This window comes from Antedon bifida, chromosome 4, assembly GCF_963402885.1.
Source record: "Antedon bifida chromosome 4, ecAntBifi1.1, whole genome shotgun sequence".
NCBI classification, from domain to species: Eukaryota; Metazoa; Echinodermata; class Crinoidea; order Comatulida; family Antedonidae; genus Antedon; species Antedon bifida.
Window position 1 is genome coordinate 20,349,077 of NC_136229.1, and position 23,963 is coordinate 20,373,039.

At 31.9% G+C, this 23,963-nt stretch overlaps 3 protein-coding genes across 8 annotated transcripts in view; all 3 read left to right on the plus strand.

Moving 5' to 3' along the window:
• Positions 1-6,544, plus strand: part of LOC144840994 (extracellular serine/threonine protein kinase FAM20C-like) — a 33,760-nt gene extending 27,216 nt beyond the window's left edge. For all 5 annotated transcript variants that reach the window (XM_078697114.1, XM_078697113.1, XM_078697116.1 and 2 more), the window contains 5 exons: positions 1,295-1,475; positions 1,809-1,921; positions 3,225-3,306; positions 3,447-3,506; positions 4,694-6,544. In XM_078697114.1, coding sequence (XP_078553240.1) covers positions 1,295-1,475; positions 1,809-1,921; positions 3,225-3,306; positions 3,447-3,506; positions 4,694-4,973 — 716 coding nt within the window. In that variant the 3' untranslated portion in view covers positions 4,974-6,544. The remainder of the gene's footprint in view (positions 1-1,294; positions 1,476-1,808; positions 1,922-3,224; positions 3,307-3,446; positions 3,507-4,693) is intronic.
• A 3,900-nt stretch (positions 6,545-10,444) lies between these two features.
• On the plus strand, positions 10,445-12,314 carry LOC144841007 (uncharacterized). Of its 2 annotated transcripts, none has more exons than XR_013611982.1 (4): positions 10,445-11,109; positions 11,338-11,470; positions 11,594-11,719; positions 11,973-12,314. XR_013611982.1 is itself a non-coding variant. In XM_078697148.1 (4 exons), the coding sequence occupies exons 1-4, from the start codon at positions 10,493-10,495 to the stop codon at positions 12,056-12,058; spliced, it is 966 nt and encodes a 321-aa protein (XP_078553274.1). In that variant the 5' UTR covers positions 10,452-10,492; the 3' UTR covers positions 12,059-12,314. The 2 variants fall into 2 exon arrangements, 1 of the variants encoding a protein (XP_078553274.1); XM_078697148.1 differs by having other exon boundaries at positions 10,452-11,109; positions 11,590-11,719.
• Positions 12,315-12,915: 601 nt separating this feature from the next.
• Positions 12,916-23,055, plus strand: LOC144841015 (UBA-like domain-containing protein 2). Its single transcript, XM_078697159.1, has 3 exons — positions 12,916-13,103; positions 13,322-13,393; positions 18,765-23,055. Exons 1-3 carry the CDS (start codon positions 12,996-12,998, stop codon positions 18,957-18,959), a joined length of 375 nt encoding a protein of 124 aa, XP_078553285.1. The 5' UTR covers positions 12,916-12,995; the 3' UTR covers positions 18,960-23,055.
• The last annotated feature ends 908 nt before the right edge of the window (positions 23,056-23,963 follow it).

Consider the following 23,963-nt stretch of genomic DNA (forward strand, 5'->3'; position numbering starts at 1 on the left):
GACAATACTTCTTTAAATAAACACACAAAATCTATTTTATCAAAAATTTAATAGGTGCCCTACCTTTTATATTGAATATTAAATTTCCAGTTAATAAAGGACTGTAGAAACAAGGTTTAGAAAGATGTTTTTAACCTAGTTTGAATAGAATATAGTATCTTTTAAACTGGAACTTAAATTAACAAAAATGTGTTTTCAAATTTACATTGCAAAATACATTACATTTTATATTGGATTTTATATTATTAAAATAGACAAATCAATAGAAACCACAGTCAAGTTTAATATTGCCATTGGAAAATATATTAACATTTATATTGTATTTTCAAAGCCAGTCTTTCAAAGGATATTAAATTCTTTATACAGTATAACACTTCCTTCGGGACACCTAACCAGAGGACATCCGTGTTAAGGGGAAATTTTCTTGTGAAACGAAGAAGGGGAAATAATGATTTAATGCTATGGCCAACCTCTATTCAGAGGACACTTCTATTAATAATTATGGGGAAAAGAGATATGAGTATGTGGAAACGACCACAGTCAGCCCCCCGGAGTCAGCCTCTATTCAGTGGACACCCCTATTAAGAGGAAAACAGACACGAATAAGGAGAAACCATTGCAGTTAGCCTCTATTCAGGGGACATCCCTATTAAGGGGGAAAAAAATAAGGGTAAGGGGGAAACCATTGCAGTCAGCCCCTGGAGTCAGCCTCTATTTAGGGGACACCCATATTAAGGGAAACATGTTTTTAGGCCTGAAGGTGTCCCCTTAACTATATTTCATTACTGTATTGAAATTAGAATTGCCTAAAATAGGAAAAAGGCATTACTAACTATTTATTAAAAGATAAGTTTGAGAACAATGTCTTGTTTTTATTCTTCTTTTTAAGTTTAAAAATATTATGTATTTTATTTTATAGAATAGATTCCTTTTCTGATTAAAAGGTCTCCCAAGTCCTTAGAATTTCCACTGTTGGGCCCTTCTAATCTACAAAAGGATATGGGATCGTTATAAGCAATCATGTTAACCACCAACTTATAGCAATCACTGGATTTCATTGTGTTTTACTTCATATAAGTAATTCTAAGAAATAAAGGATATGACTGTGGGAAATGTTAAACAAGTATGAAGTTAAGCCAACAAAGATCATGGCCTATGTTCTCTCTGTTCTGTACAATGAATCATGAAAATATTTTTTTATGTTTAGAAATTAATAAATAATATGTTAATAAGTAACAGGAATATTTTGATTTTCACCTTAGGTATAAATATCTTGCGTTTTTATATTTTACAGCAAATAATATATGTTTTGTTGGCCACTGCTCATACTATTGCGAGACGGAAACAGCAGTCTGCGGAAAACCAGACATGTTGGAAGCATCCCTTGCAGCATACTTACCAGCGTTCAAGATAGCACCTCGTAAAACATGGCGACACCCATGGAGGCGCTCATACAGCAAACATAGATCCGCAGTGTACGTATTCGTATAGAACCAGTATGTTTAAAATCAAATGGGAAAGGAATGTTGTGTACCGAACATCTTCTCATCCTTAAGGTCACACCCTTACAATTAGATAATTATATTCCCATCTCAAATTTCCATGCAATATTCAATATATAGATATACATTTTATGCTGAATTTTATCTTTAATACAACTTATGTATTAGTAATAAGATCAGAAGTTGTAAAATCTAAAGCATTTGCTTAGAAATTAATGTAGCATCAATTTTTTATGGAATCATAAAATTGTATTCAATACTATAGTGCTCATAAAATGTCTTGTTAATTTCATCATCTTTGAACAGGTGGGAACACGAACCAAATTTCTGCCACAATACAGTAATGACAAAACACCCGTATAATTCAGGTCGACGTCTTCTAGACCTGATGGACATGTCCGTGTTCGATTTCCTCATTGGTAAGTATTACACATTTTATTGTAACTGGTAATAAAAAAAATTCTTAAATATGAAGTCTTAATTCCTATCAGAACTTTTTTATTTGAAATTAGGAAGAGGATCAGAAAACATTAATACCACCAAGCCAAGTCATCTCTAATCAATAATGTTAGATCATCAATAGATCAGAAATTCAATACACCGCCATCACAGACTATTAATTCATGATAGAGGGCGACATTTGCTTACTACTCTATCATCTCTGTCCTATTACAGTTCAGGACTCATGTTTATTTTAACTAGTACACTATCTCTGCACTTAGACCCCATTTACACTTACGATTTAGGCCGGCCCTGGGTCGGCAATTGATAAGTGTAAATACTCCAAAAAGTTAGGCCGGCCCTGGGCCGGACGCAGATCTGGGCCACCTCTCCAGGTAGGTTCAGGAGCGGCTTTTATGTTTGGGCCAGCTTATTTAGTGAACCGTGACCAATGAATTGAGAAAATGAAGTAACTGAATCGTCAGGGCCATCGTTTGGAACGCAAGTGTAAACACGCTGGATCAGGCCCAAACAATTAAATTTGGACCTGATCCTGGAGCGGCCCAGGATCCAATTGTAAGTGTAAATGGGGTCTAAGATGTACATGCATGAACCCTTTCAGGCTGTAAATTCCCTGGGGATTTAGAGGGCTATCCCCGGTACCATACAAAATTATTTTATCTGTTTTTGTTCTTGTATGGTATGGTATAGAAATAAATCAAATACCTGGTTATTCAAAGACAAATATCTGAAGATATTTTTACCCAATTTCATCTCTTTCTGCACAGTACTTCTGTAAATACCTTAGGGAAATTGCTTCAGTATGCTCTACTGTTTTCTTTTCATTTATTGTACGTCTTTAACGCATAGATTATTAGGCTATTTATCATAATAACACATCAAGAACACTATTTATCGTCTACAGAATTCATCTAATTATTAATAACTGATTTTCAAATAGCAACTGCTCAACAATTTTCATTAAAAGTTAATAACAAATAATAGTTTATTATCCCCAATGTTCTATTTTAGATTAATCATTTTCAGTCCGCTTAAACAGATATAAATTATATGGTTGAAATGTACTTATTTCCTAATCATAGTTGCTGATTTATCATTTTGCTTTCAAAGTAATAATATTGGATTACGAATATTATTTATAATCTTTTACTATTTTAAGAAAAGTTAATTACTTGGTAGCGAGAAATCAATTGTATTTCCTTTTTAATATTTAAGTTTACAAATAATTATATTAAATAATATTTTCTGTATCTTATGTAGGAAACATGGACCGTCATCATTATGAAACGTTTGAGTTTTTTGGTAATTTTACATATCCTATCCATATGGATCATGGCAGATCGTAAGTACTATATTCTATTAAGAAAAACAGGCAAGCTAGAAAATATGTTATAGAGGCATATATTATAAATAAATTATCTATACTTGAGGAAGGAAACAATAGGCTGATGTTTTAAAATTGAATTTTGTATAATTTTTCAGGTTTGGGAAGCATAGCCATGATGAACTATCAATTTTAGCACCATTATTTCAATGCTGTCGGTAGGTATATCATTATTGCAGATAGTGACTAATAGATTTCTTTTCTGAGCATCTTTGCGCATACAGTAGAACCCCTCCTTTGTGACATCACATGTCAGGAGATACCTATATTACTGGGACACTTTCTTGAGTTGTGAAGGTGTCCCACTAAAAAGGAGTGCTACTTGTTTCTGAATATACAGTATGCAAAATAACTCAAGCACATTTGGAATTAGAAACATCACAATGTCGATATAATTGTTCAGTGTTCAATTTTATAAGGGAAGTTAAAATATCAGCACTGTAATATCAAATTTATGAATTGTTGTACATTATTATGCATTTTGATATGATAAAAAGATTTTCTTAATTGCCAAAGGTAAAATTACACTGACAAAATTGCCGTAATCTTGAAATATTAACACTGTGTAAGAACTGATTAATTTTATAGGTCAAATGGTGTTTTGGGAATGAATTACAAGTTTGAACTCGTCGCTTACAAAGCGATAGAAATCTTTTAAATACAATTTATGATAAATGGTCATAAGACAATTCAAACAATTATTATTCAACCATTAATCGTCAATAGATAGCTTTTGATTTTACTGCTTGCTACGAAGACAATAGATAGCTTTTGATTTTACTACTCGCTACAAAAAGCTTTTGATTTTGAACGACCTATGACCTATAAACTAGGAGAAAGCTCACAAATGAGACCAGTAGACACCTATGCATGCTCACAAGAACTTTATACAATTAGCATTATGATAGCTCCATATAGAGAAGAATAGGACTAGGTGCTGGACACAAAATTACACTAGGTATAGCTTTCATAACATTTGATAATTCAAAGCAAATTCAAGCATTGTGAAGTAAGTTTTTAGAATTTTAGATTTCAGTATTAGTGATATTGTATAGTAGAAGTACACCAATAGAGTGATATTAGGTTTACTGCAAGTAAAGCCTAGATTTAGTAATTTTAATTCCCATAAAATATTGTTTTTAACTTACTGTATTTAATTTGACAAAACTACATACAATAATGACCGTATAGATTAGACTCCCAGAAGTTGATTTACATTATGGGAAATTTAGCCAAATGAATTAAATCATTTATTGTTGTTGTATATTTTTATTATATATTATATTAGTATATTATTAGTACTGTATATAGTTAGGTAATAAAAACATTCTTTTCTTTTTTTCAGACTTCGTCTTTCAACGTACCGAAGATTAATCGCATTGTCAAAAGAAGAATACAAACTTAGTGACGTCATGCGAGAGTCATTAGCGCGTGACCAGGTCACACCCGTCATACTTGAAGCACATCTTGAAGCACTTGATCGTCGATTAGGAACAATATTACGAACAATTAATCACTGTGTTAAGAAAATGGGTGGAGAAGACCAAGTCTTGAAGCCTGAACCTAGTTTTGAATCTTACCAGGATCCGCCAAAGTTAAACTCAGATGCTGATGAATTTTATTAGAGATGCTTGGTGTTGTTTGTTTCAGAAATCTGTCATTTGGTTGTTGTATGTTGATATCTCAGTCCCCGGTGGAGAAGACCAAGTCTTGAAGCCTGAACCTAGTTTTGAATCTTACCAGGATCCGCCAAAGTTAAACTCAGATACTGATGAGTTTTATTAGAGATGGTTGGTGTTGTCTGGTTTCAGAAATCTGTCATTTGGTTGTTGTATGTTGATATCTCAGTCCACGGTGGAGAAGACCAAGTCTTAAAGACTGAACCTAGTTTTTAATCTTACCTGGACCCGCCAAAGTTGAACTTTATTAGAGATGATGATTTGGTGTCTAATCTGGTTTCATTTGGCTGTTGTATTGATATCTCTATCATGTTTTTAAATGTTGGGATTACAACAGAAGATCACTGGTGGTCAGTTCAAGATGGACATACAATTGATGTTTGGTGTTGACCTTCAATAAACGCAAAAGGTCAAGCATCAAGATTAATCTAATCACTAAAATCAAATTATCATATTGATAGTTCAAATAAAGTTCATAATTTATTACCATTTTAAAAGCAGCTATGAGATGAGGCAAGATTTCAAATCAATAACATTCATTGCTGACATCTTAAAAAAGCTGAAGCATATCTCGCTGATTTTCCTGAGATTATATATAAACTTTAGCAGTTGTTTTAAACGTTGCTGAAATTTTGGTTGCCATCATGATAGAACTTAATGTTCCTCATAAAACATTGCATTGGTTTTTTAAAATTCTTCCTATTATTGACAGAAAATCTGAAGTTTATTTGAAAATTTCTCTAGCATAACAAGAGTTTGTATATTGCTTGATGTGTTGATACTTCACTGGACAAACATTTTTTTGGAAAAGTATTCTTAATCATGCCTTGAAAGTAACTTGTGAGTGAGATTTCAGCGGATGCAGTAGTTAGTAGAATGTTGCCATTAAGTAGCAGCCAATCAGAAGAGGACGAAGACAGGATAGTGATATTTTAAAAGTCATGAAATGTGATCATGCTTTTGTGAGGTCGAGATAGACATTTTTCCTGTAAGCGTAATTCCATAGGATCTAGTTCCACAAGGCTGACAAGCTTTTGTGTAATGTCCTAGGATACATACAACATACAGTACTGAATAAACTTCTTAGGACTTTCATAATTAGTTTTAATTTTTAACTTGGTTAAAAGCAAAGATTTATATTTTTGATGAAAAATAGTGTTTTAACTTATTAGTAAATAATTTGAATAGATTTTAATATTTAGATGAACATTTTTTAATTAATTTTGTTTTAAAGATATATATTATATATTAATAATTTAAGTTTGTACTTTCATTTCTTTCACATGTAGTAATATAAACCAATCAAATGTACATTAGTAATTTAATAATTAATATATGGTAAATAAGGTCTTTCATATGACAATTACATATTTTCAAATTTGTCTTTCCTTCATTCTTTTATTTTAATGTTTCTTCCATTTGTTAATATAAACTTTTATTTTTCACTCCAGTATATCTATATATGAGATCCAGCCACTGATACCCACAGCCTTGTCATTCTTTCAGTAATTTGCCTTTGATTTATATAAATCCAAAGGCAAATTACTGAAAAAATGACAATGCTGTGGGTATCAGTGGCTGGATCTCAATGGAGATACAAAAAAAAAAGCGAAAAGCTAAATCAAAACGATAAGTAAAACAGCCAGAAAAGTTAGCAGAGCTTTCGGGCAACACTAGCCCTTCATCAGTGCAAGTATATATATATAACCAATTTTGCACTTACACCACAAGAAGTATAAACTTTCTTCCAGGAGTCAGGTATAAAAATAGGTTTTCCATTTAGCTAAGGTAATTCAGTGCCTGCTTCTTTGGCTGACAAAACAGAAGATAAGATAGAAAGGTGGCCTAAAAGTTGTGAAATACTATAAACCTCACTACATATCAGTTCTTCATCTTTATTTATATATATAATTAACAAAAATAATTTGTAGCGGTATTTCTTCCCGTAAGCTACAGTGCAAGACACTTTAAATCATATATTTTGTATGCATATATTTGTTATGCATGTATAATTGAGAGTCGGAAACAAAAATCTTGGTCACATAGCAAGTGTGTGTAATGTCTATTGATTTGTTATGTATTGAAAATGAGCAATTGAACAATTAAATTCATGGATTCAAAATACATTTAGCCCACCTAACTTATAAGTTATGCAATTCTGTAAAAGAAAATGATTGTCTAATCAATCCGCTCATTTGAATGCGAAGTATGTTTTAATGTACTGTGACATAGGCCTAGCGTTTATTTTTAATGTATGTATTGTTTTTTAATGATAAGCTTTATAGTGGCATGGGTGTGGTTATACGCTTAAATATATGCAAAAATAAATATTACTAACTACACTGAAACCATATATTTCAATGAGGTGTATATAAATATTGGTAAGGTAGGATAAATATTTAAGTGATGGGGTTGGGTGCAGGTTTTAAATGAATGTAATTTGGGAAGGAAAACAAATAATTATACATATAATTAACCACTCAACTTTCAAAAGTCTGTGAGCCACCATTTTAAAGTAATAGCTTTTTGTATAGCTTTTGTTTTGTTTTCTTAATATTATTCATCATCATTTTAAATGTATCAAATGCCTTGATTTTATTCTTTAAAAATACAGTTTATTGTCAATTTAAGAATTATAATTATAGAACTATATCTACTTTCTTTGGTGGTGTTTTATCAATGTATTTACAAAAGACAAGAGTAATTAATTTTGGACAATAGAAATTGTGTAAATCGTTTAAAAAGTATGCATATCAGAACCACCTGTATTGCTTGCTTAATAATTGTGTGTAACCACTGAGCTTAAATTTATATACACATATCAGGGCTAAATCATTTAAGAACAATTAAAGTTTGAAGGCACTAGTTGTTGTTGTCAAAGCATGGATTTGTTGCTCCATGGTGGTCAAAGTAAGCATAATTTATGTCTGCAATCAATAAAACAGATGCTATATTTTATTTATGTCTACTAGTTTTCTGTGTTTAATAGCAAGGTATGGTTGGTAAGGTTTCACAGAGGCCTTTGACTATGGGCGGCCATTAGGGCCAAAATAGACAAACGTTGCCGTACGAACAATTCCGCTCCCGTAAGGCAAACTAATGGCGTTAAAGACATAATTCCTCGAGTGACAAACAAATATTGCCGTACGGACACACAAACACATTGCCGTATGGTTAAATTGGCGTAAGGACAAACATTGGCGTAAGGACAAACATTGGCGTAAGGACAAAAATTGGCGTAATGACAAAAATTGGCGTAAAGACAAAAATTGCCGAAAGGACAAAATTGCCGAAAGGACAAAAATTGGCGTACAGTCTAACTAAATATAAACGTTGAGGGCAGCATAGTAATTTAAAACCACGTGACTGAAACCACTCTGTGTGTCCAGTCCTGATGGGGAATAAAAACATAATCATGGAAGGCCAACAATATAGACCAGCCACAACAATAACTATGAAACACCCTTTGTGTATTTTTTACATTTTCAGTGTTACTTATGGTTTTTATGGTATTAGAAATTAAATATTTGTGAGAAAACGGCGGATTGCTCCTGGGAGTCCGATGGTGGGATTATACTAGGGTACCCTTAGTCGTCCAGTATAAGTTAGAGTAGGACCGCTGTAGTGTTCCCGTTTACTCAGCCTTCATTTTTTAAATCTGAGTGTAACTCAATTATGATTTTTAATATTATAGTGAAATTTGATACTGTATTTGTGAGAAAACGGCGGAATGCTCATGGGAGTTACTTGGTGGGATTATACTAGGGTACCTCCTTGGTCGTCCAGTATAAGTTAAAGTATGACCACTGGTCCCGTTTACTCAGCATTTATCTTTTAAAAATCTGAGTGTAACTCAATTACGATTTTTTATATATAGTGAAATTTTATACTGTAGGCTATTTGTGAGAAAACGGCGGATTGCTCCTGGGAGTCACTTGGTGGGATTATACTAGGGTACCTCCTTGGTCGTCCAGTGAAAGTTAGAGTATGACCACTGGTCCCGTTTACTCAGCCCTCATCTTTTAAATCCGCCGTTTTCTCACAAATTCAGTATAAAATTCAAAAGATAGATGCTGAGTAAACTTCACTATAATATTAAAAATCGTAATTGAGTTACACTCAGATTTAAAAGATAAATGCTGAGTAAACGGGACCAGCGGTCCTACTCAAACTTTTACTGGACGACTAAAGAGGTACCCTAGTATAATCCCACCAAGTGACTCCCAGGAACAATCCGCCGTTTTCTCACAAATATTTCATTTCTAATACCATAAAAACCATAAGTAACACTGAAAATGTAAAAAATACACAAACGGTGTTTCATAGTTATTGTTGGCTGGAAAAAATAAAAGTGGGCTGGCTTATTGTCGGCTGGCCTATATTGTTGGCTAGCTTAACACAAGCCTTCCATGATTATGTTTTTATTCCCCATCAGGATCGACTGGACACACAACAGAGTGGTTTCAGTCACGTGGTTTTAAATTACTATGCTGCCCTCAACGTTTATATTTAGTTAGACCGTACGCCAATTTTTGTCCTTACGCCAATTTTTGTCCTTTCGGCAATTTTGTCCTTTCGGCAATTTTTGTCCTTACGCCAATTTTTGTCCTTACGCCAATGTTTGTCCTTACGCCAATTTAACCATACGGCAATTTGTTCATATGGCAATGTGTTTGTGTGTCCGTACGGCAATATTTGTTTGTCACTCGAGGAATTGTGTCTTTAACGCCATTAGTTTGCCTTACGGGAGCGGAATTGTTCGTACGGCAACGTTTGTCTATTTTGGCCCTAATGGCCGCCCATATTTGACAACCCTGTGGCTAGACTTGCCCCAAGTCTGTATTAAGTAGTATCGTATGAAATGCCATATGTGCCAAAATATTTATCTTTTTACTAATTTTTAAACAAAACTCCGTCTGGAACCCAGACTACCCTGTGACTTGAACAGAGATTGTTCCCTTTTCTTGCGAAAGTTGCAACCTCACTGACAGCTCTTTAAAGAATGTAATAACTGCTGCTTGTTTCCAGTTTATTCATAACTCGATAATCCTACTCACTTTTTTCAGATTAATAATTTTTAAAATATTGAATGAACAATGACATTTTTATTTGTAAAAAAGGATAATAATAATCTGATTATATGATGATACTAAACTTTTGTATGTTTTTGCTTTTTGATGACACTGTTGACAAAATGATTTGACCTGGTCTGTTAAGCTCTGTCTACACTAATTTGAGAAAAAAGTGTGATGTGCCAAAATAATGGTAGTGATATTACCATTATCATCATTATCATTACAGTATGTCCATATATGGATATATAAGTTTGATAGTAACTATTGGAGTAATCTATTAATAACTTTTCATTCAAACGTTTTACAAGACAATCTAGTAGATATACTGCCCTCTATACAACAAGGAAGTAAATAATCCCAATAAAAACAATAACAAGCATTGTAACAATTATGAATGCGGATAAAACACCAGCATTTTTAAAACTTGAAACAAAATTAAAGAATTTGCGGCAACAAGCTATAAAAGATGATTTTAATCCAGATCAAATTGGTGAAACCTTTTATAATTGTATCGAGCGTTTTGATGTGCAAAAATCTAACAGTAACTGTTTATTGATTTGTTTAGTTGGTGTAGGCATAGCTGTTGCACTCTGTGGCGTGGCTTTAAACAGTATACAGTCATCTCTGCACCATGAACCATGTTTAATAAATAAAGATACACTTCCACCATCATTAATTGGACCAATAACTGACTGTTCTATGTGTGAAGATTTGTTATCCATTCCATTGTATGATGCAATAACCAAAGAGGAGTTTGAGATGCGACATGCATACACGAATCGACCAGCTCTTATACGTAATGCTATTCAGAACTGGACAGCATTAACGCAACTTGATTTTAATTATTTAAAAGAAATGTATTTATCGTCGAACATTGACGATATTCAAGAGAATTGTGCATTTTTTGCGTATCGTACTGATTTTCTCTCTTTAAAAGATGCGTTTGAAAGTATCACGCCTGAAATGCAGAATTTAGAGGATGGTGCGCCAAACTGGTATATTGGATGGTGAGTATATAGGAAATACTTCGGTATAAATTTAGAAAAATCTATTTTTTAGTAACTGTGCCCAAAAAAAGTCCTTATATCAAAATTTGTAATTATTATTAATTCATCCATCCCAGCAGTTTAAACATCCATCGTTCTTTTTTTTTTTGTAAAGACATTTCTGATAATATCTTTGGGCATAAATACTATAGGCTACTAATACTATATGTTATTATGTTCTTTTTTCAGGAGTAATTGTGATGAACATATTCGCACTATGATCAAGCAAATGACACAAAAACCTTATTTTCTGCCAGAAAGATCTGTGTGTTACTCTACATGGATCTTTGTTGGAACTCCAGGCATTGGTGCTGGCATTCATGTAAGATTTTTCTAAAGATATCAATTATTATTATAAATCCACTTTTTTAGACTAATTTAATCTCATCCCATAGCTGGTTTTTAAATCAAACTAGACCTCTACCAATATTTTTTTCATAGATTGATAGTGTTGAACTTCCATCATGGCAAGCTCAGATCATGGGCAGCAAGACTTGGACTCTAACCCCTCCGCCAGAATGTGAGAATGTGTGCCAGACCATTAGCGCCACACTGAACCCAGGAGATATTAGTACGTATACAAGTAAATTAAGTAGAACATTATTGTCTGATAAGAAAGTTAGGCCTACAGCTAAAAATGAAAGAAAATCTAGGAAAGGAAAGAAGAATTGGTGTGCCTGACTACTCATCCAGGAAAATAAAAAAAGTGGAAGGAAGCTACTTACAATCAACAAACGGACATGTATGGTGACACTTTCAACAAAGATGATATTGTATGATTTTTTTCTGCTATTCATTGTTAAACATCACTTCTTTTTTTTCAGTTGTGGTTAACACCAACCAGTGGTATCATTCCACTTTAGTGCACAAGGGAAGTATTAGTCTTAGTATTGGATCTGAATATGACTGACATCCTGAAAGAAGAAAATAAGATGGCCACTGCAGATGACTCTACTGACCACCACCAGTCTAAGTTGAAGTTGATGTGGACATCATCTTGTACTACCATGTTATATAATTTAAACATTTTATAAATTTTGTAACTTTAATTATATATTATTTTATTTGCTCTTAAATGCTTAAAAATAAATATGTATTACAATATTGTCTGCTTTGCCTTCAATGCAAGTATGTTTTTCTGAAAATTAAATTTAAAAGTAGGCTTATATATAGAGGGTGTCTGTCATTATGATACTTTTGAGTATTGTTTTTCTGTACAACCAAAAACTTGTAACTAATCACTAAATAACGATTCCTATTTGAATAAGCACAGCTCCATGAGATCTGATTGAAGAGAGATTTGATAATGAAAATAGATCTTTAATATGCAAATTTATAATAATTATGCAGATATTAGCAACAACTAACTATAGAGGGCAACAAACCTTTGATACCGATAAAACCGTCTGAATCATGATCGTCATAAAAGATAAATAACTCTCTGCGCATGCCCTTTTTATTGCTGGCCAATCACCTGTGTTTTGAATGTTAAAATACCAAAACAAAAACAAAGAATGTAGGCCATAACATACCCATTGTATTTTAATAAAAATGTAAAAAGAATGCACACAGTCTGTGTTAAAATGATAAATTCTATTTAAACAAATGAATAAATTTCAAACGCGGAAAATGTTTGATTTGCTTAAAATTAACTTTACCGTATTATATTTATATAAGCTCACACAATTCCACCACGCGCAAACAAAACACGAAAGGGAGGTTATACCAACTTCCTGTAGTGACGTCATAAATTGCCGAGAAATTTTCTGTGCCAGTGCCATGTTGTAGCGAGTCTCAAACGGGTAGAGAAATTTGGATGGTCACTTTCCGGAGTAATATTTGTCGGCATGGACAATTTAAGAGAACAAGTTATGGTGAATCAGTTTGTAGCAGCAGCAGGGTGTAATAGGGACCAAGCTAGACAATTATTACAAAGAGCACATTGGCAATTTGAGGTGAGTTTTGCAATGTTGTTTGTTGTCGTTTGGTTTGTTTATGTTTTTCGGGATATACCCATAATGCTCTTTTGTCTGATCATTGTTTTGGTTCTAGAAAAAAATATGCACGTACACCTTTACCTCCAAATTAACTGATAAATTAAACAATTTTGATGATAAAATGCCACGTTATATGTATCTATAGATATTTAAGTAAATATATCCTTTATTTTCAGATGGCATTAAGTTTATTTTTTCAAGAATCACCGATTCAAAATCATAATATGAGGCAAGGTAGCCACGCATCGGTGAGTGTAAACAACATCATACGATCATTTCACTGTGTGTAAATGCATGGTTGCGGCCGCTATTCAGTAAAATTTGAATGGCGGAAGTAGTCGGCTATTGCTAATTCTGTAATCGTCTTTCATATCTTGTATGCAATTTCTACCAAATCAAAATATATAGTAATTAACAAACATGAATACTAATACCAATTGTTTGATATTAATTGATTTAAATATAATTACTTGTCTATCATATTAGTGTAGTTAAAACTTAAAAATGTTTATTTTTTTGTACTACTCTCTATCTTATTCACCGGTTATTACTACTTGCGCAATTCCTTAGCTTACCTAAAACACTCAATTTCATTATTATCTTAATTCACTACAGACCGTGTGATAAATTTTGATTCAGTTTATTGATCCTTTTAACTACTAGGCCTAGTCAGTAGATAGCCAACAAAGCACATTTAGTAATACTAATAGTAGACTGATGCAATAGTTTTTTATTCCTTTATTTTATCTACAGGATAACTATAGTCTGGATAGTAATACTATACTAATAGTATTGCTTGTTCTTCACCATTGTGATTATTCATATTACGATACACTACACATTTTAAAATGATTAAAAAACAACACTTGGTTGAAATCACTAACAAATAGTGATATATGGTTTTATCTTTAACTGATTGTATTGTATGGAGTGAGTGCAGAATCTGTTTGGGCTTTAGCCTATTCTCATTCCTGGTTATTTTTACATTGATGACCGAATAAATATTATTATTATAATATTGATTTAAAATTGACTATGAGACTACACTAAAAAGGTTATTTTATAAAAAAAAAACCAGAATCATCAAACCAAGATAGGATGAAAAATCAAAAACTTGTTCATTCTTATAATACATGGTCTAGTACAAATATTATAATTTTACAGAGGGCTATTCGTGTTTGAGACCCAATGCCCAAATTGTATGAAAAAATGATAAAAACATTTAAAAAAAAATGTATTTTATATTTCAATTTTATAAAATTTATTTAAAGAAAACATACAGTAGTATGTTGTTGTAGAAATATTTGTTAAAGGATTCATTATATAGCGAGTATTTATATTTATTTTTAAAAAAATGATTATGTCTACCCCAAAATAAACCTTTTGGAACGCCTCGTTATAATGAGCTTTCCTCTACATTCTCAAGTACATCCTGGATGCTTACTCATCTCAACAAATTTATAATTGTTCTAATGAATATCCAGTCTAAAATATTTCAATTCTGATAAAATATATTGAAATCTTTTATAAACACCCGGCAATAATTATTTTTACCACTGATTTGTATTATGTTTAATTCCAAGCTCAGACACATCATCACTTACCTATTAAGTATTATAGTGTCCACATTAGATCACATCCAGTTTCCATACAAAACAAATATTTTCTATTGTTTATTTCCTTTGTTTTATTTTAAAAGAAACAATATGAAAGATGGGAGTTACATAAATCATGATTGATACCCTATTGTTTCCCAGTGAGAAGATGCCCCACCCGACCTCTATTTTACCAGACAAACAAACATTGTCTTTGTCAATGATGGGGACTGACAAGTGGTGTCTGCCAGTAAATCTATCCCATGTGTTGCCTCTCTCTCTTTTCTGCTGTGGGGATTTTTATTGTCTACCACAATTCCTGTTGGATCTATTTTAGCAACTGTTTTAAATTAAAGAACTGAGATAACTTGGTCTGTTGGTATGATTCATTCAATATTAGGTGAAAAGTTGAATTAAAAAAATGGCTTTAGGATAACTTTTGAAGATCTCGTCAGTCGTACCGGTAACGGATAATTCAATCAATTTATTTTATAGAAGTTGGAAGGATGTGGTGTATTGTACGTTAGCATCCATTTTTATAGAGACCATTTCGTTGACTTTTAATTTAAACCGGCGGCATTCAAATTTTAAGCAATGGGGCCATAGGTAAAAAAGTCAAAACAATTTTCAACATAGATTTTAGGACAGGTGGAAACAAAACAAGCTTTCCTGTGATGGAAAGTCTTCTTTACTCTTCCAACTTTGAAACCCATTTTCTGAGTTAGTAATCTTTTCATTAGTGCTTTGACCTGCTTGTCCCACTGTAACTATTGGTCACCAGCTATGGTACTATGACCTTGATGCATTATTAAGAGACTAGTGTGTAAAAAATGGTCGAATGATTTTTATACCAGAGAGTGTCCGCCCACACACCAATTTTAGTTTTGTGTAACAATAGTTACATATTAATTGGATGCCTTGTGATTTTTTGCACTCTCTCAATTATAAAGAAACGTAGGGCTATTTTTGGTTTATTACAATTTGTTTGGCTTTTATTATTCCCATCCCAGGTATTAATACGCACACTACTATATTGAAGCATACAAACAATAGGTCGATGGAAAAATTACAGAGGGTGCACTTCCAATAAGTATAGTATATTAAATAGTTAATTACTAACTAAAGGTAGATTCTTAAGGTCAACTTAGTAATATTTAATCACATAAATTAAACATTATCAATGATAAAAACTTAATCATATACTATTCAGGTAAACAAAGTATTTATAATCAGGATTAGATAACCTATGACCTTAGAAATATGTGGCAATCTTGTCAGTTTGCCAATAACAACGTTTTGTTTACTTGGAAATCCTTAAAAAAAAAATATTGGATTTTGGCCATAAAAAGATAAATTTTATATATTGATTAGACTATGGTTTATCAGTTTCAATTTTGTTATAAGGCTTTATTGAAAAATTATTCTGCTATATGACGTGCTCTATTGTAGTAGTATAATATTATTAAGTAATTATACAGTTGCAGTAGTTCTCAGTGCTGAATCCCCAGAAAAATGCATCATCCATTCTTTCCTTCAAATCCATTGAGAAAAATAGGAATTGAAAAAAGACCAACACTAGAGCTAATAATAATGATTCAGTTTTAAGTTTCAATTTCAAATCATTTTCCGTAATACTATTACTGAGTATCTTAATTCAAATACTGTATTTTTGCTAACTTGTATCTATTATGTATTGTTCTATTAATAATGCTGGTTGTAATGTTATGATAGACAAGGAATTGGAAGTTACTGACTGCAACAACAATGGAACATAAAAGATCACAGAATGCAATAAATGTTTTGATAATAATCTATTTTTGGGTAATCTCCCCACTAAGCATTCACTAAGAGTTATAGTGTGCCGTACAGTTAAAGGTTTGAAAAGTTCTTCACCATTGGGTATACTGTACTAATAGAACACTGTATAGTCCATGTTGCTATGAATGATACTGTACTTCGGTATCCCACTTAATTCATAACAATACATACACGTTTTGGATAGGTATTGTAATGTTTATGTACCCATTAACATTATTACAGTCAATTTTGACTGAAATATTTTAATACACTTATATATTTAAGTAACAACAGTAACTTAGATTTTGTTTACATGTTGTTGTAATGTTTACTGCGAAACTGACTAAATCCTAACTTGTGTTTTGATGACTAGACTTATTAATAAATCCAGAAAAACCAGTGAATTGTATTTTTCTAAGTGCTGATCCTATTGAGGTTGGCTTAGCATGGTATTTGAACTCTTTGTTGTGACTGAAAGTCAGTCTCAACTAGAGCTTTTATCAGAGAAGAAAAAATCTGCTTTTGTATGATAGAATAGAACAAAAACAGTAACTGTCAATAGGATTGCAAATCTGTACTGTTATTATTATTTCTTCCGTTTTATAATTTGGTGTGTTTAGACAATTCATATTCACTAAAATGTTATGTAAACATGAACTTTGTAACTGTGAAAATGTCAGTAACTTTTTTTTAATCGCTATTAAAGGGACACTATGATGAGTGGCCCTTTAAGGGAAAATATGGAATGTTTCCTATAGGAAGTGACCAAGCGTTGTTATATTATATGTTTTCCCATCTTTTATATCAGACCGGAAAAGTTTTTAACTGTAGATATGTGTCAAAGAGTCAATAATAGGTTCTTTTGTGCATGTATTTTTCATTTTTGTTTGGTAAAAAACTCCATTAAAGGTAACATGCCAACATGTCCTGCACCTTCGTGCACATCTCACTATGTTTATTTGTTAGTGTGAGCCACCTGCCGACTTCCAAGACTCAATTCTCCCTTTTGCCATTATCAACCTTTTCGTTTGGTTTACATTGTTTCAGAAGTCGTAGTATATAGTAAGATTTGTCTTTATTGCTGTGGTGCCAGTCATGGTGGTATAAGCTAATTTTCTCACTTATAATATATATAGGGTATCTTCTATGGTTTTATTATAGTGTTTGCATGATACAGTCAGATTTGCTTAAGTAACTAAAGTTGGACCTTGCACTTGTTTGTCTATAATATAATGACATTGCTTGCTAAAGGAGAAAAGTAGAGAGACTGAAATGACAGCTTAAATTGAATGAATGTAAAGTACATAAAAGCATAGGAATTCACTAAGCATACATAAACATTATTCAAGAAAATACTGAATTGAACTCGGTCACTACAGTAGTTATCAACATCACGCCATTGTAAACAATGCTTTGGATATGCTAATGAGCCCGTGTTCAGTCTACTGTTAGGCTTGTTAAATAGGCAGCTAGTGCATATTGTAATTAAGACCACGTCATAACACACACACAACCAATAACAGGAGTTCAAGGCCTAGCTACAGCTCACACCAGACTAACAAAATCATGAGTAATACGTTACTGCCTGTATTTAACAACACTGATGCATTCCATCTATGGTAATGCATTGTTTCATATGATGCCCATTGTTTTAGTGTTTGTTGTCACATTGACCTTTTTCAATGTTATTGTTATTGTAAATTCCCACTATCAATGCCATTGATAATATTACAGTACTTCCGTGTCAGCATCCCTTTACTAGAATAATATTTTATATTTAATAGTGTGTACATATAATTACCATGAAGCACTAAATAAAACAATATAGAGTATTATTATTATTTATTCAGGCAAAAGATACATTTTACAAAATATAATACAAATTAAACAAACATGACGCAAGAAGAAAATATAAAATCATAGTCACTAGCTGCCAGGAAAAGTTCATCTTGGACAGGTTATTATTTACTAGATTATAAAAGCCTATATTTCCTTATTTGGATGTACAGTATTATTGAATATGAATGAACACATTTTCGAATTACTGTACAGTATAATAACAAAACAACATATTTTGAGATGTTTGCATTTAAATGAGGAAAGAGCGATTTACTATAAAAACCAAAGCTTGCATTATATTCATCAACTTTTATACTATAATACTTTTTTTGCTTTACTGTGGCACTTGTATCACTATATCGCTAATGATTTAACTATTATTTTATAGATGTGTGCGCCAGCCAACACACCAGCGACTCCGCCCAATTTTCCCGATGCTCTGGCAGCTTTCTCGAAGATGTCTACCTCAGATGCATGTAAAATGTTTGGATCATCACCCATCCATGCCCCATCAACGGGACAAACGCAATTCGCACAAAGTAATTCCAACAACAACCAAATGGAGGTAGAACCGCAGCGATGAGACCAGTGGAAGTAACGTCACAAAATTACATCATCCTTGACCTCAATCAGAAGAACATTTAAATAAAAATGATTAATAAAGAGGACAAAAATGATGTTTAAATTTTGTTTTATGGAAATTTGGCTGTTTGGCAGAGGTGTGTTGCTATTGTCCCAATGTAGATTATGAATCTGTTATACTGCATAAGAAGTGTTATGCAATAACAGAAATTGAAGCTGCACTGAGCATGCTCTATACACACCACCTACCATAATGCAACAGCCATTATTTCCTGGACTTGATAAACCGATTTGTGTGTTTATACTCCTAGTGATGTCATAAAAAAAATGTTTTTACATAGTATCATCATTTGTTAGTTATGTTGTCGAGGTATTGCTTTTTCCTGCAACTTGAAAAAACACATAATGATTTGTATGTATCTAACCAATAATGATTTTGTACAGTTAGTTTGTGATATGAAAATGTAAAAAATGTATAGTGATATAATGCAAGAAATAGTCATAGTAAACATCATTTTAAATCTTTAAGACAGAAAATTCATTTAGAGCACGAAATGATAAAAGACGTTAAAAGCAATTTGTTCTGTTTTGCAAAAAAAGATTGTATTATTTTTATTGTTTTTACATTATTGTTAAAATGTATAAGTTAAGTATTGTATTTAGTTGAATATAAAATGATACCATGTTATGTTATTATTATTTTGTTATTTTTCCTGAGGTGGGGACATCTTTTGTTATAAGAAATCATTATATCATAACTAATTATTCCATGCTATTCATTAAACATACACTTTCATCATGTCATTGGCATTTTGCCAATTTCCTGCAATATGGCATCTTCATAATATTGACTGTTTTGCTAAATTTAAGTATGATGTGTTGATATAAATTGTTATTGGCCAATCTGCTCATTTTCTCAGTAGACCATTACCATTCTGTGATCTATTAAGATTTTAATTTTGGGCATTTCCTCAGCATGCATCGTATAGTGTGCTTAATTGACTTTGTTTGCTTCACACTTTAATGTTGCTGACTTCCCAGCATGCATCTGACTTGTAGTTTGCTTGAGTGAATTTTGACCTAGGTCTGTGGTTAAGAGGTAGCTTACCTAGGCCTAGGCTATTTCTCAGTATGTATCTTCCTGGACATTTTCTTAAGGGGTTTTTAAGGCATAAAGTTCAGTGAGAGTTTAATGACCTAGAAATCAATTGTATTTGACCTTGAGTTCAGTCCCTACAGCCATGTTTGAGACACATTCATAATTTGTTTTCAAAATTACAGTACACACTATAAACAATATTTTTATTTTCACATTCGATTTTTGATATTTTGTAAAGCAAAAGTGAAACATACTGATAACATCTATGGGATAAAAAAACATGCTAAAATAACATCATCACTTTAAATATTTTGGTTTAATATTTCCAAAAACAGTACAGTACATTTGATATTTGTGCTACTTTTGTAGCATCACAAAATAACATTTTTATTTCTGTTTTATAAAGATTTTGTTTTGTTTTACATAATTTCTCAATGAAATAATCCTAGCTTCTAATATTTTTAATTTCAACAAGATATTCCTAGCTTCTAACATTTTTAATTTGTACGAGTTAAACTATTTTGATTTGCAATGTGACTAGAAAATAAAAAGAAATGTTTTGTATATATAGTGTCCATACTAAATAGCAACTAATACATTTTAGTAAAATTTTATAAACTTTAGTTAGTGTGTATAAAATTAGTGGTATAAATTTATTATTATACACAATTGCTTTTGCTCAACAAATAGATTATGTTTTTTTTTGACAAATAGAATATTAATTTTATTTCTTTTGATGAAACAATTATGTTTAACGCATACTCAATTTTTTAAATAGGAAAGCTGTTATTTTTATATAATGATATTATTTCATAATAATTTTGATTTAGATTTCAATTTTCATTACAATAATATTATGTTTATTTTGTTGTGATGAAGTTTTAAAACTGTTATCACCATAGTATGAAAGCCTCAAATGGTCAGTAATTTTAGAAAAAGAAGAGATAATTTGTATGGCCCATATGGGTTTCCATAGGTTTGAATTGTGCAAACATGTAGAACAAGTGTATCATCAGTTTTTACTGTACTAACTTACTGTGCTACTGTTACTACAGTATTCTCATTTACTGCATCCGATCCATTTACTGTAGCAAGGCTTTTAGTAAATTGGATGTTGACTTTGTCTGTTTGCACAGTTACCAACACTGTAGTGACTACTGCAGAAAATGTAATGAGATTACTGCAGTAACGGCAGTGCAATTATTTTGTAAAATGATTATAGTGAATGTACAGAACGGAAAACATTTGGCTGGCTATGTTTTGTGGGTTTGTTTTATTTTTGCTTGTCATTAGCCGATAAATGAACTCTTAGCCATGCTACATAATATAATGATGTCATCACTTCACAGCTAATCCACTGTTATAGGTCATGTTGTTGCCAGGATATTCTCTTATTTATACAAATGTTGTTATGTAACATTCCATAGCAGTGCTCTAGATATTAGAATATTATCTTTCAATATTTTTATTTACTTATCGTAATGAAATATATTTATTACAATATTATTTCTCATTTGATGATGTATATTGATTTCGTTTAGTATGAATATTAATTAAAAGTCCATTTATTTATTAGATAGATATCGGTAATAATTAACGGATAGTTTCTAAAAGGATTGCTAATTTGATAGAATTTAAAAGCAGGGTTTTGGTTGGTTGTCGCCAAGTGAGAGGAATGTACATTGTTTGAATGTTAATTGTTTGTTTAAAAATGTCAACATTTTGAAGTGAAATTGTTCAGCAATTATACTCAGGGTTATGGATTGAAAAAAATAAGTGTGTACAGTATGTGTCCTAAGATCATCCGAAATGTACTTCTCAAGAAGAATAGTTATGTGTAATATGTGTAATGAACATGTTAAATTTGGTGTACCATATAGCTGCCCTCAACACGAACACATTCTAGTCGGTTGTATCCCTCTCCCTAGATCATTTTCTTCTAGTAGTATAGTTGTATAAAGAATTTAAGTGCATTTTGTAACTTTTAATCCAGATATTTGGAAAAACAAATGTAGTTGTCGCTAAAATTGCTAAAACTGATAATGATAACCTTAGTTTTTAAGAAACCTTAGTTCACATAGGCAAGGTGCTGATGATAGCCTATTAACATAATTTGTATACAGATGGTATACTAAAATATAGCAATCACATTTTCTTTTAACTTTGTAAACATTTATAAACATTAGATTAAATATTACTTATCTTAAATAAGTGGCACTGTAGGTTTATGGGTATTTGGTTCAAATCCTTTACAAGGATTGATTTAATAAATAATAGCAATTACCTATTGTTCCATAACAAAACTTAGAAAGAATGGGTTATTTCGTGCAGGTGACGAGTTATTTGCATATAAATATTGATTATAAAAGATGATTCAAGGTAATCATATGATAAGTATGTAAAAGTAGTCTTAAATTTAGAATTTTTGTTATCTGTAAATCAGAATTACTGTTACTTGTACCATGGGGGAATTAATTCGTCCATTTTGTACACTGCAGTAGACAATGTTATGAAACATGTTTGTTATGTTGGCATAATAGTAGTGATTGTCTATTTAAAGTAGGACAATTAATGTTTAACATGCTGGTTTAAGTTCTTGCTTTATTATCATGCATGTCTGGTTTGTGTTTACATCATTTGCACGTACATGTAAAGTGTTTTGCAATTTCGTTGACACAGTTCGTAATAACAGAAATATTCTCAAAATAATATGCTTTATATTTAGTATTCAGTACAAAATGGTTTATAAATATGCTATTCTTGTACAATAGTAGTTTTATTTACTTTAAAAAATTTATTTTGGTCTCAAAATGGAGCATAAAAATCGTAGAGATCATTTGTGATTAGGTGTGTGTATTCATAGCAGTAACATAATGTTGAAAAAAAAGTTATTATTTTGTAAATTAATGAAAGAAAAAACGGAGAGGGGAGAATACTGTGACGGGTTGTAGAAAGCCCTTGTATAATAAAAGGTCTGTAACGGCCCATATTTGATTTATGCATTGTGTCCAATGTGTTTTGTATGGTTTTCCTCAAGAATATTATAATATAATGTTTATTTGCAGAATAATTAGTTAATTGGCAAGATGTCAGTTGTATAACGCAGAGGCCCCTGGTTTAGGAACCCTAAGTGGCCGTCCAACTCTGGAGGCCTTGGTTGTTTTTAGCTTTTTTCTGGAGGCCTTGGTTGTTTTTAGCTTTTTTCGACATATTTTAATGCCCATTTTTCCTCATGGCATGCACTGCTCAGGGGCTCCCATAAGCTCCGGGGCCCCTGGGTTTAGCGAGTGAGCACTCATAGCCATTACGCCACTGCAAGATGTTTTTCTCTCATAATGCCGCATTTTCCCAAAAGTATCATCATCTGTTATCATCTCAGTGTATTGATCTGGATATGTCTTTAAATATCATAAAATGTTAAAGATATATTGTCCCCCTAAAAAAATATTTTTTTTAAATTTTTTTGTTGAATATGTTATTTTAATGTCACATAATAGTTCATCACTCTCACAAAGAATTGGGTCTGAAAAAAATGTATTTACCTGAGAAAAATGTAATTTAAAGCAAAAAAATGGTCAAATTGTCTGGAAGACAATGAGTTTTTGGGTAAATTAACTGTTTATTTTGTCTTTTTATAGGTGAAATAATTTTTCCCCCCGTTGTTTTTCTTATGGAGGTGAACAACTTCATTAAAACTGCAAAATGGCCTATTCAAAGTCCGATTTTTAAAATCTTTATTTTTCATGATTTTGGGGGACAATACATCTTTAACATGCCACAGGCATTTATCACCCTCCCTGCTTATTGAAGAAACCACATTATGTACAGTAGGTTCTAGATGGTGGTTGACTTAAAATAGATCCTCCCAACTATAGGATAACTATTGAAAATCCTAAATATATTGGC

Bases quoted from the DNA above. Each gene is read 5' to 3' on its own strand.
- LOC144841007 (XM_078697148.1), top strand. From the start codon at position 10,493: ATGAATGCGGATAAAACACCAGCATTTTTAAAACTTGAAACAAAATTA. The intron at 11,110-11,337 runs GTGAGTATATAG...TTCTTTTTTCAG, and splicing joins CCAAACTGGTATATTGGATG to GAGTAATTGTGATGAACATA. The intron at 11,471-11,589 runs GTAAGATTTTTC...TTTTTTTCATAG, and splicing joins GCATTGGTGCTGGCATTCAT to ATTGATAGTGTTGAACTTCC.
- LOC144841015 (XM_078697159.1), top strand. From the start codon at position 12,996: ATGGACAATTTAAGAGAACAAGTTATGGTGAATCAGTTTGTAGCAGCA. The intron at 13,104-13,321 runs GTGAGTTTTGCA...CTTTATTTTCAG, and splicing joins GAGCACATTGGCAATTTGAG to ATGGCATTAAGTTTATTTTT. The intron at 13,394-18,764 runs GTGAGTGTAAAC...ATTATTTTATAG, and splicing joins GGCAAGGTAGCCACGCATCG to ATGTGTGCGCCAGCCAACAC.